Here is a 13311-nt window from a genome sequence, read left to right on the forward strand (position 1 = left end):
CTGTTATCTGTCCAATGTGAAACTAAAAAAAAAAAAAATACTTCCCGAAATTCTAATCGTCTTTTTCGTTAGGGCAATCTGTAGGTCCATGTCAAAAAGAAGATTATCCTGGAGTCATTCTGGACTCATCTGATGATTACAGTCAGGCTATTACGGCAATTATCTGGGGAAGTCATCCCAAGCCATCCTGAAGTATGCCTGTAGGACAAAAAATGTAAATGTGATGACGAACCTAGACTCATCACAAAAACTACAGTAGGATGGTGTTCTGATGACTTTTACTGGCAGGGAGTGATTACCTTTTACAACTCCACGAATACTAATTGACAACTTCCGGATGAGGGAGAATTATTCCAGGATGGGTTCTAGCTAATTTAAGGATGACTGTCAATTATTCCAGTATGATCCTATAACCACTCTAGGATGGAAGTGGATTACTCTGGAATTATCCCATGACAGCTTCAGGATGGCTATTGATGACATCAGAATGGCCCCATTGTATTTTCAGAATGAGTGTTGATTACTCTAGGATGACGTGGTGAAAGGGGGGCATATTTTTGTCCTTGATATTTGGATTTAAGCGGGGACTCCAAGACAAGTTCATTTTCACGGTCTGATGCGTCATTTTTAGCTGTGGATTTTTGATGAAGGACACTAGTCACCCCTGCTAAAAGGGCCAGGTTTTCAAGTTTCTGCAAATTCATCCGCGAACTTGCATCACCAGGCTGAGAAGTTGTGCTTTTAGCATGAGCTTTGTTACCAACTCTTATATAATCCAGTCCACTATGCTTGGCTTTTTTGTCCTTGCATCTTTTCTCTGCAATTTCTTCCTCTTGTAGTTCGCGTAACACCCTCTTAAGTCTACCAGCGCTTCCCCGATTGCCACAGTCCATTAACATCTGCTTTTTCTCCAGCGCCCTTTGAAGTAACACCTGTTTTAGACCCTCTGTTGTGCCAGAAAAGCTTGCAATTATCTCTTGAAAAATATCCTGATTCATTAGATACTGTTTCTTCACTAAAAAAAAGCAAGAGAAAAAAAAATATATTTACATATAAACTTCAAAACAGAAAAGAACACATTGACCACTTGCAATATATCTTCACGCTCTAGCCATAATATATAAATAAAGGAGGTATTGATAATAAAGGACAAATGTACAATCTATGCATAACCAAGTAAGTAAGTTTTCCTTAATAGACAGTACACATTGTAAGACAGAACTTGAACCTCCTGAAAAAAAAGTTGCCTAAATAAAAATAGTTCATCCAAAAATGGCTGCCTTATAGTAGTGCCACAAGCTAAACGTTTCAGTCCTTTTCATAAGTGTTACATTTGTCTCTGGAGAGCAATCCAAGGCATATGTGGGGACATGCATGTTCATTTTTACTGCCCATTATTTGATTAATTAATCACAAATGTAGGTTTTTACTGAAACAGGTTGGTAATTTGTACCGTTATCCTGCAGTTGCAAACTTATTATAAAGGTTTACTTATTGTGCTTACCAGATGATTGGAACAGAATCGTAGCTTTAAAATCTCTCTTCGGTGAATGGGCGACCAGCTTCATCTACATTTTCGACCAGCCATTTACAAAGAACTTCCCCGGGATTGTCCAAAAGCAGGAAGTCACCATCTTTTCGAACACACACAGAATGATCGCAAGTGAAAAACAGGACGTTGAATGAAGCCATGATTATGTCCTGCTAGATATAAAAATCTGGAATTAGTTTGTGTGTGGTTTAAGTTTCAGAGGTAAAATACAAAGCATATCAGACTGATTAACAGATTTAATTGGAGAAAAGCACCCCAAAAAGTACACTGACCTGGTGCAATTTCTAATATGCCTAGATTTTGGACTACAAAGAAGTGTTTGGGCATGCACTGAAGGCCATTGAAGAAATTACCTAATAATCAACTTTATTTTCGGAGAGCCAGAGTGTATGCTTAGGTCTTGCTGCTCAGGACAAATAGTAATAGCAAAGTAGAGGCATTATGAGAGAAATAGAAGAACTATCAATAAGTGAACTTTCACACTGGGGTTTGTGACGGAAATCAAGTTACCTATCCCCACAGATGCATAGAGAGTCATATGCCTGCTACCCTCTGCCCACAGGCCAGGTTGTAACTGGATAATATATGGCTGGGATCGATAGTGGCAGATGTAACAAGACGTGCTTCATTTTTACGGAGATCTTAGCGGTCAAGGTAAATTAGCGCAAACAGGGAATAAGTAAAAGGCCCTGTCTCAATAATATATACAAACGAGTTAAAAACATTGCATGCACATGGAACGAAACCAGAATGATAGCCTGTTTTGCGAAAGTAGATATTGCAAGACGTTGGAATGCGTCGAGCTATGTTTCCTAAATAGGGCGTAAACCTCAATTGCCACAGGCAACCAGGCCTTTCAATTACACAAATAGCAAACAAAATAAGGAACCAGCATTACAACGGCTAAGTTATTTGAAGCATTTATCCTTATGCTTTGAAACGCATCCATGAAAACTGCCAGTGTTTTAGAAGATGTGCTGCTCTGCACACTACACAGCTTGGGGAACGTGACAAGGATTCAACAATAGAGAACACATTCATTTAGTAATGAAAGCTCACTACAAGTTGCAAGGTCACAAGTAATGCTCAACAATATACATTATTCACATAAATAAATGTGTTTAGCCTTCTTTGATTGACAACTTTTCAGTAGATCGAAAACTGTTCCATTTGGTCGAGAATCTTGAATACACGCAGGTGCACCTGGAACCAACATGGGATCTACAATACACAGGCAGTAATTTATTTTTCCTTACGGCGAAGAACTTGCTGTAAAGCACATTTTTTAGGCGTTTTGCAATTTTCCACAACTTACAAAAGCACGCACTACTTCACACATACACATGTTCAAACACAAAAGGTGCATATTAAACAAGCAGGCTGGCTGATACAGACAAACATCAAACACACATAATACACACACATCGCAACGCAGGCATTAATTATAACACGTACGAAGCACACACATGCAGGGAGCTGCGTCTGAATTTGCCCCCTTAATGAAAACTCGTGCTTTCCGAAAAACGAGGAAGCTGGTCTGGGACGGAAATTGAGCAGTTGGGACCGAGAGCGAGTATCGATGCTGCTCTTTTTTAACAGCTGCAGCACTTACCTGAGTATACGCTGGACTCGATGAAGGAAGTGGAGTTGGAAAAACAAAGAGACCGATGCCAATCCACCTGTCCCTTTAATGGCCATTGCACTCACGCTAGTCTTCGTTCTTGCCGCAGAACAATGACGTCACTTCCGGCGCTCCGGATGTGCGTAGGCTTTTGCTAGAGGAATCCACCGGCTTCCGGTATATGAAAAGGTGCGCGAGCTGCTATGGTTCGAGTCCCAGCCAGCCGGTAGATTGATGGTTTACAGGAGGTGATTTTCTCATTGTGTCGAGGCAGCTGTGCTTTTTTAAAATGTATTTTAGTATTGTGATGGAGTGAATTCGGCAGTCACCATGACGACAAAGCTTGTTTTCATTTGCAAGACTCTATTCCTCGGGCCATGAGCAGGTCTGTCCGCCGTTGTTTAAAGAGTCTAACAATCGGATTCCACTAAACTATGTGTTTATGGAAATACTCTATGAAGGAAGTGCAGCCTGGGGGTACAGAAAGTTTCATATCACAGCAGCGCCTCCCGGCATTTCGCATTCATAAAAACTTTGGGGGTTTGTTGGGCTTTTGGATTTTAGGGCGTACATGGTCATTTTAAGATTGAGGGTGGGTTTGTGTTTTGGGGGGCCAGGTGTAATTTAAGGGTTTAGAGCATGTTTGGGTTTGGGGTGCGAGGGTTCATTTTAGGGTTTAGCATACATGCCAACATTTCAGGAGAGCAAAGTGGGAGATTTAAAAAAAAAAAAAAATCGGGAGAATGGGACTTTGAATCGGGTTGCTGGCATGTATGGGCTTTGGAAGTGTGCTGCTGTATGATCGGACATTTGAAACGTAAATGCACGTTTTTTCTAACCTTTCAGAAGCATGGAGCATAATGGCAGGCAGAGAGGGGGATTCAAGTGTTGGGCACTGGCCTGGCAGGTTGTTGGCAGTGCATGCACCCCCTCCCCCCTGTGGCAGCTCGGGCTGAAACACCTCCCCCACCCCCCACTTCGCAGTTCTTTAAAAGACGATTCCCTTGTTAATGACGCTGTGTTGGTTTTTCACCCCTTCGAGAGCCCCTGCATAGCCACTCTTTGTTGGAAGAATTAGCACTTTACACAATACCAAGCCCTGTCAGCTGAAACCAGAGGAATCAGGTTTTTGCTTGTAGGAATCGGGAGGCGGGAGACTAGCCTTCAAATCGGTAGTCTCACGCCTGAATCGGGAGGGTTGGCATGTCTGGTTTAGGGTGTTTTGGGGTTTTAGGGTACAAGGGTTAATATTAGGGTTCAGGGTAAATGTAAATGTATAGGCATTTATATAGCGCACTACTTACCCGTAGGGTCCCAAGGCGCTTCGCCCTCTGCGAAACCCTTCCTGACTTCCCTGAGAGATGGTCCCTTAATGGGTATCTCCAGGGTGAGACCAGGCATCCCCGGCGGTCTGGTGGGGCCGTTAGTGAAGATGAGGCAAGCTAATGCCCAGAGTTGCCGAGTGTGATCGCTGATCAGAGTGGGCACCGAGGCGAGAGAATTATCGAGTCCGCTGACCCTGGTCCAGAAACCTGCCGCGCCGGGAATGTGTTTGTGTTTGGTGTGCAAGGGTTAATTTGGGGGTTCGGGGTGTGTTTGGGTTTTGGGGTGCAAGGGTTAATTTGGGGGTTCAGTTTGGGTTTTGGGGTGCCAGGGTTAGTGTTGGGGTTTAGGGTGTGTTTGGGTTTTAGGGTACAAGGGTTAATATTAGGGTTTAGGGTGTGTTTGGGTTTGGTGTGCAAGGGTTAATTTGGGGGTTCAGAGTGTGTTGGGGTGCCAGGGTTAATTTTAGGGTTTAGGGTGTGTTTGGGTTTGGGGTGCAAGGGTTAATTTGGGGGCTCAGGGTGTGTTTGGGTTTTGGGGTGCCAGGGTTAATTTTAGGGTTTAGGGTGTGTTTGGGTTTTGGGGTGCAATGGTTAATATTGGGGTTCAGGGTGTGTTTGGGTTTTGGGGTGCAAGGGTTAATTTGGGGGTTCAGGGTGTGTTTGGGTTTTGGGGTGCAATGGTTAATATTGGGGTTCAGGGTGTGTTTGGGTTTTGGGGTGCAAGGGTTAATTTGGGGGTTCAGGGTGTGTTTGGGTTTGGGGTGTCAGGGTTAATTTTAGGGTATAGGGTATGTTTGGGTTTTGGGGTGCCCGGGTTAATTTTAGGGTTTAGGGTGTGTTTGGGTTTTGTGTTTGGGTTTTGGGGTGCCAGGGTTAATATTGGGGTTCAGGGTGTGTTTGGGTTTGGGGTGCAAGGGTTAATTTGGGGGTTCAGGGTGTGTTTGGGTTCTGGGGTGCCAGGGTTAATATTGGGGTTCAGGGTGTGTTTGGGTTTGGGGTGCAAGGGTTAATTTGGGGGTTCAGGGTGTGTTTGGGTTCTGGGGCTCCCAGCTGCAGGAGGTCAGACGTTTATCTGTAATTCATTGTGCAATCATCCAACAATTTGTATTTTTCTGGAAAGCTGAAACCAAAGTGGTGGACGTGCTCTTTAACCTCTTCCATGCTCGTGACGGAACTGTTCCGTCACGAGCCACGGATGGGCTGTGCTGGTGACGGAACGGTTCCGTCACGGCCCTGCCGCCGCGCCTGCGCGACGCAAATTCCGCGCCTGCGCTGACGTTCTAAAGAAAGAGCGGGCCGTGACGGAACCGTTCCGTCACAAGCACAGCTCACCCGCGAGCCATGACGGAGCGGTTCCATCACAAGCACGGAACCGGCTCGCGGCCGCCCCACCCCCTTAGGGCTGCGGCGGAATAGCCGCCGCAGCGACGGGGTTAAATAGACAAACAATTCCTGTTAAAATCACCAGACGCAAAAACATCTTATTGAAAACACAATAGTACCTTTGAAGTATTCAGATGCTTATTTTCAAATCACCCCAAAGTCATCAGGAACAATGTCATCTTGTAAAGTTATCGGAGAGTCATTTACAATTCATCCTCAGATCATCAGGAATAATGACACCTTCTGAAGTCAGCAGATACTAATTTTCAAGTCCTCCTTAACACCTTGGCTGCTAAGGCAATTTCCAGCCTGTGCTGGAAATTGCTATTTTACATTATTTATGACGAGCTCAGCTCGTCATCAGCACAGCTCCACTGTGCCTCATGACGAGCTGAGCTCGTCATGAGCAGGGAAGGGGTTAACACCTTGGCTGCTAAGGCAATTCCCCTCCTGTGCTGGAAATTGCTCTAGTCCATGCATCATGATGAGCTCAGCTCGTCATAAGCACAGCTCCAGTGTGCCTCATGACGAGCTGAGCTCGTCATGAGCAGCGAAGGGGTTAAATCATCACGAATAATGACGCCCACTAGAGTCATCAGATACTCATTTTCAAGTCATCCTCAAATCATCAGGCTGAGCTTCTGCAGCTTGCTGATGACTTCAAGAGCTTCATGATGTCTGATGACGTGTAAATGACTTCTAAGGTAGTTGGATGATCATGCAATGACTCTGGGATGGCTTCTAAAGTAATCCTGTTTGACCTGGGATATTGGGGACCTATATTTGCGCTCCTGAAGTCGTTTTATGCCTGTCTGTTTGTTTCTTCTTTTAAGATGACCAGAAGGGATTCCCGGTTTACTGGCCATGAATTTTGTGGCGGTCCTATCGCAGGAACTGTCATTCTGTTCACAGTCCTAGCCTTCCAGGAACACCAGCATTTTATGTTTAATCTCTTTTCAATCCTTAGTGTATTTTTTTTTTAGCATCTGTGTTTTTTTTCTTTCTCATTAAGGATATTGTGTTTAAGATGTTCACATGCACGCTCGCTTTCAAGTTGTTTTTCAAGAAGATAGAGCACCTTCCTGGTGGCTGGAGAGGAGACTCGAACAATGTACTCTGTGGAGCAATTTCCCCAAAATATAGATTTTAGCAATCCCTTTGTGTTCGGCCTTAGACCAGATTGATGGTGAAAGGACCAAACAGACTCTACAGCGCTGGGTATAGCTGAAGTAAGGGTATGTGGCCCCACCTCCCTTATCTTAGTCATCTGACTGATGACAGCTGTGTTCGATGTGTGTGGGTGAGTGTCAAGACAGCCCTCTGGGAGAGGGAGCTGCCCTATGATATTTATTCAGGATACTACGTCTATCACAAGATGGAAAAGTCAGAGTCCAACAGCGGAAAATAAACAACACAAACAGGATACCTCTATGAGTCTATTCAGTCTCAAGAGTCAATCAGCAGGACAGCTGTTGACCATGTCCGAATTATACTGGTTTCTACAGGACATCATCTTTTGAGTTCGTAATTTAACCTGGTGAGACTCAGAGCATCCACACTGATGCAGAAAAAGTCAAGGAGCTTATAATAACACCTTGGCAGGATCATATCTAGAAAGTCAGAGTTGATCCACTTTGCTTATATTTGGGACAGTTTTTGGTTAGTGCCTAAAATTCAGATGGTATATCAGTAGCTTTGCTGGAGTCATTGGAGACCATTGTGAAGGCTGCTTTTGTTGTTTTGCTTGACTCTCTGAAGACCCTCTTAGAGCGACTTAGAACCTTGTTGTTGAGCTAAAGGGGTATTTCTGCGGGCCACCTCTGACTCCGTATCCTTCAGTGGAGTAGTGCTGAGTTAATCTCTTGCATATGGAGGCTCCTTGGACTTGTCACCAATGGGATCTCCATATGAGCAATGTTGGGGTTGCATATAGGCTGCTGCAAGATCGCCAGGGAACTACTGCCTAGCCACTTGTGGTACTCTTGGGACTAGATGGGTTATGGTCAAGACATGCTGGAGACTGCACCAAGATACAGATGGGGTTAGTAGAGTGTAAATTTATAGGAAATGGCAGGATGATGTTTCCAGCTGGGTAAAATATTTTTGACAGTCATCCACAGTTTGCCCACGGTTTATTCCTAGTTGCATCATCGATTGGTGCGACTGTAACAAGATTGACTTTATATCCTAGTGAATATGAGAGTTGCTAGTTCTGATGTTTTTCATCTGTGGAAGTCATTGGTGATTCTTGGCATAGTTGTTAAGATTTGGAAAGCAGCTGGTGACAACGGTGTCTAGACACATGCTCAGGAAAGCTAGGGATAGAGACTTTGTGTATGCTGCTTTCTCTTGGTTCTCCATCTAGGCATTCTTTTCGCTAAGTCATTGTCTTAGCATGCCTGTGGCATTCCTGTGTTGGGTTCTTTGGTGCACTCGCAGTCAGCGGTAGGAGTTATTTATGGTGGTATCCTTCTGGTGTGATCAAATATATTAGAGGCCTTTGCAGGGTTGTTCGCTTTTTCTGCACAGGAGCCTTTTTTCCATGCTCACTAGTATGGAATGGCAGGTCATGTAGTTGTTTCTTCTAGGTTCTTGGGTGTGCACTTCTCTGGTAAACGTGCCTCTTGGTGGTTGAATTTCTTTCTGTAAGGCCAACAGGGCCTCTGGGTGGTTGAATATTTTTGGCGTGGTGGATGGAGCAAGCGTCCATCCTCTGACAGTCGCAAGACAGTCTGGCGTGCCCGTCATGTCACCTGGTCTCCTTCTCCGGGACCCTTGGTGCACACGATCTATGCATACATGTGTCAACAGCAGTGAGCTGCAGTCTGTAGTAACTAGTCTAGAGTGGCAGGTGTGATGCTGGCGCACATCAAGTGTTGACTGGCTCTCAATCTGGAGTTCAGGCGATGATGGGCTTTATTGCTGTGACCCCTGGTACCTGTTGGACATAGCACCTGAAAGACATGCAGCTTGATGGTGAAATGGGAGCACAGGATGAGCTGCTCGGTGAGCAAGAACTTGACCTTGTTGAGGCACAGGATAGCTTAGTGGCAAGGCATATACTGTGATGGCACACATTGGCTGCCCTTGTCTTCAAGTCACATTCACTTAAATGCAATGAAATACAGCATGAAAACAGACAGCTTGGCTGTTTTTCCTCCTTTTTAGGTCTTGCCTAGGCTGCCCATGCGCTGTCTCTTCGAGACCTGCTTTGTTCAGTATGTGGGCCTTCATTCCGCCCCTCGCAGCTGATTTGTTAACTCCTTCACCGCAGCGGTTTTTCTGCTGCGGTGCGGGCGTTCTAAAGGGTGGGCAGGGCTGCGTCGGCCGTTGGCTGACTGGAGCGCGGAAGGGGTTAACGTGTGTGTCGTTTAAAAAAAGCTTGTTTCTCAGTGGTATTTTGTAATCTCTATACCACCTTCTTGTGTTGTGCTTCTCCCCTGGAATTTACAGAGCAGAGGAGACATTTTCTGATTGCCGCTGAGCGCAAGCTCTGTCCTTGTGAGGTCCATCCTGCTGGGCTGCCTTTCATCGCATCTGACCTCGCGGAACCCGCTTCGCGGGTCCCGCTTCGCCCGTGTGCTTGGGCTCACCATTGCTGTTCTGCTGCCGTGAGAGGGAACTTTTGGAACTGCGGGGAGCAGGGCTGCGAGCGCCAGGTGAGGTTCAGGGACTCCATTGCCCAGGAGTCCCTGCGCTGACATCATCACCTGCAACTGGACGCTCTCCCTGCTTGCCCCGCCCCCTGAACACCACTGAAAAGGGCCGGTTTGCTCCCTGTGCGGTGGGAGACATTTGCTGATTGCCGCTGAGCGCGAGCTCTGTCCTTGTGAGGTCCATCCTGCTGGGCTGCCTTTCATCGCATCTGACCTCGCGGAACCCGCTTCGCGGGTCCCGCTTCGCCCGTGTGCTTGGGCTCACCATTGCTGTTCTGCTGCCGTGAGAGGGAACTTTTGGAACTGCGGGGAGTAGGGCTGCGAGCGCCAGGTGAGGTTCAGGGACTCCATTGCCCAGGAGTCCCTGCGCTGACATCATCACCTGCACCTGGACGCTCTCCCTGCTTGCCCCGCCCCCTGAACACCACTGAAAAGGGCCGGTTTGCTCCCTGTGCGGTGGGAGACATTTGCTGATTGCCGCTGAGCGCGAGCTCTGTCCTTGTGAGGTCCATCCTGCTGGGCTGCCTTTCTTCGCATCTGACCTTGCGGAACCCGCTTCGCGGGTCCCGCTTCGCCCGTGTGCTTGCGCTCACCATTGCTGTTCTGCTGCCGCGAGAGGGAACTTTTGGAACTGCGGGGAGCAGAGCTGCGAGCGCCAGGTGAGGTTCAGGGACTCCATTGCCCAGGAGTCCCTGCGCTGACATCATCACCTGCACCTGGACGCTCTCCCTGCTTGCCCCGCCCCCTGAACACCACTGAAAAGGGCCGGTTTGCTCCCTGTGCGGTGGGAGACATTTGCTGATTGCCGCTGAGCGCGAGCTCTGTCCTTGTGAGGTCCATCCTGCTGGGCTGCCTTTCATCGCATCTGACCTTGCGGAACCCGCTTCGCGGGTCCCGCTTCGCCCGTGTGCTTGCGCTCACCATTGCTGTTCTGCTGCCGCGAGAGGGAACTTTTGGAACTGCGGGGAGCAGGGCTGCGAGCGCCAGGTGAGGTTCAGGGACTCCATTGCCCAGGAGTCCCTGCGCTGACATCATCACCTGCACCTAGACGCTCTCCCTGCTTGCCCCGCCCCCTGAACACCTCCTTCCCGCATTAGGAGCTGCTTTACCCGCTGCGCGGGAGCGCGCCGGGAGAAGCCCGGGACAAGGGCGGGACCGTCTAAGGCCGTCATAGGCCGGAGTAGGCTGGGCTGGGCCTACCCTCTTGGGTCGTGTTTTCGACCCCTGGACTCATTTCACTGGTAGAGTCCCCCGCCGAGTATAACTTATTACGAATACCATGCCGTCCCCGGCAAGGGAGAGTACCCCATTGAAGCCGGGAGGAGCTAAAAATAGGACTCTAGAGAATTATTTCTCCCGAGCAGTGGGGGAGGGGGACAAAGAGTGTAACCTGTCCAGGTTAAGGGCAGAACGGAGACGCTCAATAGACTCCTTGAAAAATACCCCCCTTGGAGATCAACTCATTACGCCCAGGGAGGAGTTGTCCCGAATTGATGATGTCCCACTATTGCTGAGGGATTGTACTAACATTACACCAGCTGCAGTCATGAGTATAGCTCCAGCTATCAGTCCTAGCCCCAAGAGGGTGACCATTGATTTAATTTCCCAACCCCCCCCCCCCCCCCCAGCCCCCAAGATCAAGAAGGGTAAATCTAAGCCAGTCACTACACAAGTAGCCTTTGGACCCCCTCCAAATAAACGTAGGAGGAAATCGAAGGGAGGTCAAGGAAGGAACAAACCGAAGGTTCCCCATTCGGACTTTGGGAAGTTTTCAAAAATCCCCGTATTAGTAGAGAAACCATCGGCTGATTCACATCCCAAACCCATTGCTCATGAGGATTCAGCTCCTGCCACGATAAAAGATACAGGAGCTAGTATTGCTAATATTCCCTTGTCTGTTGTCCCGCTTGGAAACCTAGAATTTTTCCTAAGGTCTCTATTATTACCGATCAGCGAAAGTATAAAAAAGATTGAGATCAGACTAACCATCCTGGAGGCCACATTAGGTAGTCTGAAAACTCCAGCTGGTCGACAGGGTAGGCAACCAGATTCCATTCCCCCCACTGTAGTCCCTCATCAATCGGCAAATAGTGCTGTAAACCCTGTCCCTCCACAAGCCGCGAATGCGGCGGCCTCACAACAACCCCTAAATCCAAAGCCTGCATCATCTAAGCCCCTTAATGCCAACATGCCCAACCCTCCGCCAGGACCTGTAACTCCGGCACAGCCGGCAGATAATACCACCCCGACCCCTCTAATGAAGCTCACCCTGAGACCACGTAGACCTAATCTACCCCCAGAGACTAACGCCTTTACTGTAGTCATGGCGGGTGTTCCCCCACTCGAGGAAGGGGAAACTGAGGATTTTTGTGCCCTGAAAAGTAGGGTAATTAAGTGGTTAAACAAAAACAGACCCCTCCCGACACATTTCAATAATGAAATTATAATGGTAAGAAGGGTACCATGGGTGGGTAGAACACAAAAATCCATTATAGGGGATTGTATACTGGTGAGTTTTAGGGATACAGGAACAGTGTCCTATATATGTCAAGGGAAAACTAGATCTAGGGAATCTACCATCCAAACCCTCCATGTGTCGTTCTTTTTTCCCATTGCCCCTGTCCCATTCCAGCCACCCCAAACTCATGACAGCTGGGAGAGGGTTGATAGGAGGGGGAGACACCAGGCTTTTAACCCTAGACCGATATTTGGCCGACCAGAACAACCCTTTTACACCTATAACCGGTTCAATTGCCTGAATGGCCTAGAGGGGGTCGATTGACAAATAGATATTGTCCCCCAGGGTTGTACAGAAAAGGGCGCTCTGGTAGAGGTGTTGGAGGAGCAAAGTCCCAAGGCTCAGCAAACCTTAGTGGCTGATGTGGGGGAACCTAAGTTTGCTGTACCTAGGGCAATAGTCACAGATAGTACAGGAGGGGGACAAGGGCGGGCAATACAAGGCTCAATGAGGGAAATTAGACCAAGGGCACAGGAGGGTGCCGAACGGAGTGGAGAGGGGGTGAGACTTATCTCTTGGAACGTAGCAGGCATAGCGGGCAAATTCAACAACAAGGAATGGGTTGATTTCATCAGAAAATTTCATATTATATGTGTACAGGAGACATGGGCTGTGGAAAATAATTACCACCTGCAGGGGTACAAGTGCTTTTTTGTTACCGCCCGAAAATCCAGCTCAGGGAGAGCAATGGGCGGTTTGTCCCTCTATGTAGATCTAGACCTCCCGGGCACCTGGTCCTTCCCAGACTGGACCTCACATGGGATCCAGGCAGTTCGGTTCCATGGAAAGGGGTTAAGATTCTCTGTTTTTAACATCTATAACACTGAGCTGGCAAATAACCATACCCCGGTATTAACTGAACTTGATCATAGGCTAGGACAAGAAATCACATCCCAGAATAAAGGCCCGTCTCACGGGCTGCTCATGGTGGGGGACTTTAACTGTCACCTCTGCCCGGCACTGGTCAAAGCAAATACAGATTGGGCACAATGCCCAATTGAGAAGGGGCCGCATTTTTCTCACTCGCCTATGGGGTCGGCTCTTAGGTTGCTTCGGCTTAAGTACGACCTAGAGCACACCATTAATATGATAGACCCACAGTCGGATGGTACACTCCCACCAACTTTTAAGGGCAGGGGTTGCTCATCTATCATAGATTATATCCTGGTTTCGAGATCCCTGGTTAACAAAGTAATCAGTGTAAGGATAGATTGGAACAGCTTCAGTGACCATAACCCGCTTGTCTTAACGCTCTT

At 47.6% G+C, this 13311-nt stretch overlaps 2 protein-coding genes across 5 annotated transcripts in view; one reads left to right on the top strand and one right to left on the bottom strand.

Annotated features, from left to right (window-relative positions):
* Positions 1-268: 268 nt before the first annotated feature.
* Positions 269-3273, bottom strand: LOC147692093 (uncharacterized). Of its 2 annotated transcripts, none has more exons than XM_086938398.1 (3): positions 3165-3273; positions 1505-1704; positions 269-1015 (listed from the first exon to the last, which is right to left on the bottom strand). In XM_086938398.1, the coding sequence occupies exons 2-3, from the start codon at positions 1566-1568 to the stop codon at positions 483-485; spliced, it is 597 nt and encodes a 198-aa protein (XP_086794524.1). In that variant the 5' UTR covers positions 1569-1704; positions 3165-3273; the 3' UTR covers positions 269-482. The 2 variants fall into 2 exon arrangements, with proteins under 2 accessions (XP_086794524.1, XP_086794525.1); XM_086938399.1 differs by having other exon boundaries at positions 1505-1701; positions 3165-3272.
* Positions 3274-3303: 30 nt separating this feature from the next.
* Positions 3304-13311, top strand: part of SYMPK (symplekin scaffold protein) — a 1074905-nt gene continuing 1064897 nt past the window's right edge. Inside the window, exon 1 of one of the 3 annotated variants that reach the window (XM_086938396.1) lies at positions 3304-3362. The gene's annotated coding sequence lies outside the window, so the exon portion shown is untranslated. Of the gene's footprint in view, positions 3422-13311 lie in introns of all 3 variants that reach the window. The other 2 variants (XM_086938395.1, XM_086938397.1) reach the window with 2 other exon arrangements.

This window comes from Lissotriton vulgaris, chromosome 9 (assembly GCF_964263255.1).
Source record: "Lissotriton vulgaris chromosome 9, aLisVul1.2, whole genome shotgun sequence".
NCBI classification, from domain to species: domain Eukaryota; kingdom Metazoa; phylum Chordata; class Amphibia; order Caudata; family Salamandridae; genus Lissotriton; species Lissotriton vulgaris.

What these genes read in the sequence shown, in the direction of transcription:
- LOC147692093 (XM_086938398.1), bottom strand. Translation starts at nt 1,568, where the DNA reads ATGAAGCTGGTCGCCCATTCACCGAAGAGAGATTTTAAAGCTACGATT. An exon ending in GATTCTGTTCCAATCATCTG is followed by an intron (nt 1,016 to 1,504) that starts GTAAGCACAATA and finishes GCTTTTTTTTAG; the next exon opens with TGAAGAAACAGTATCTAATG.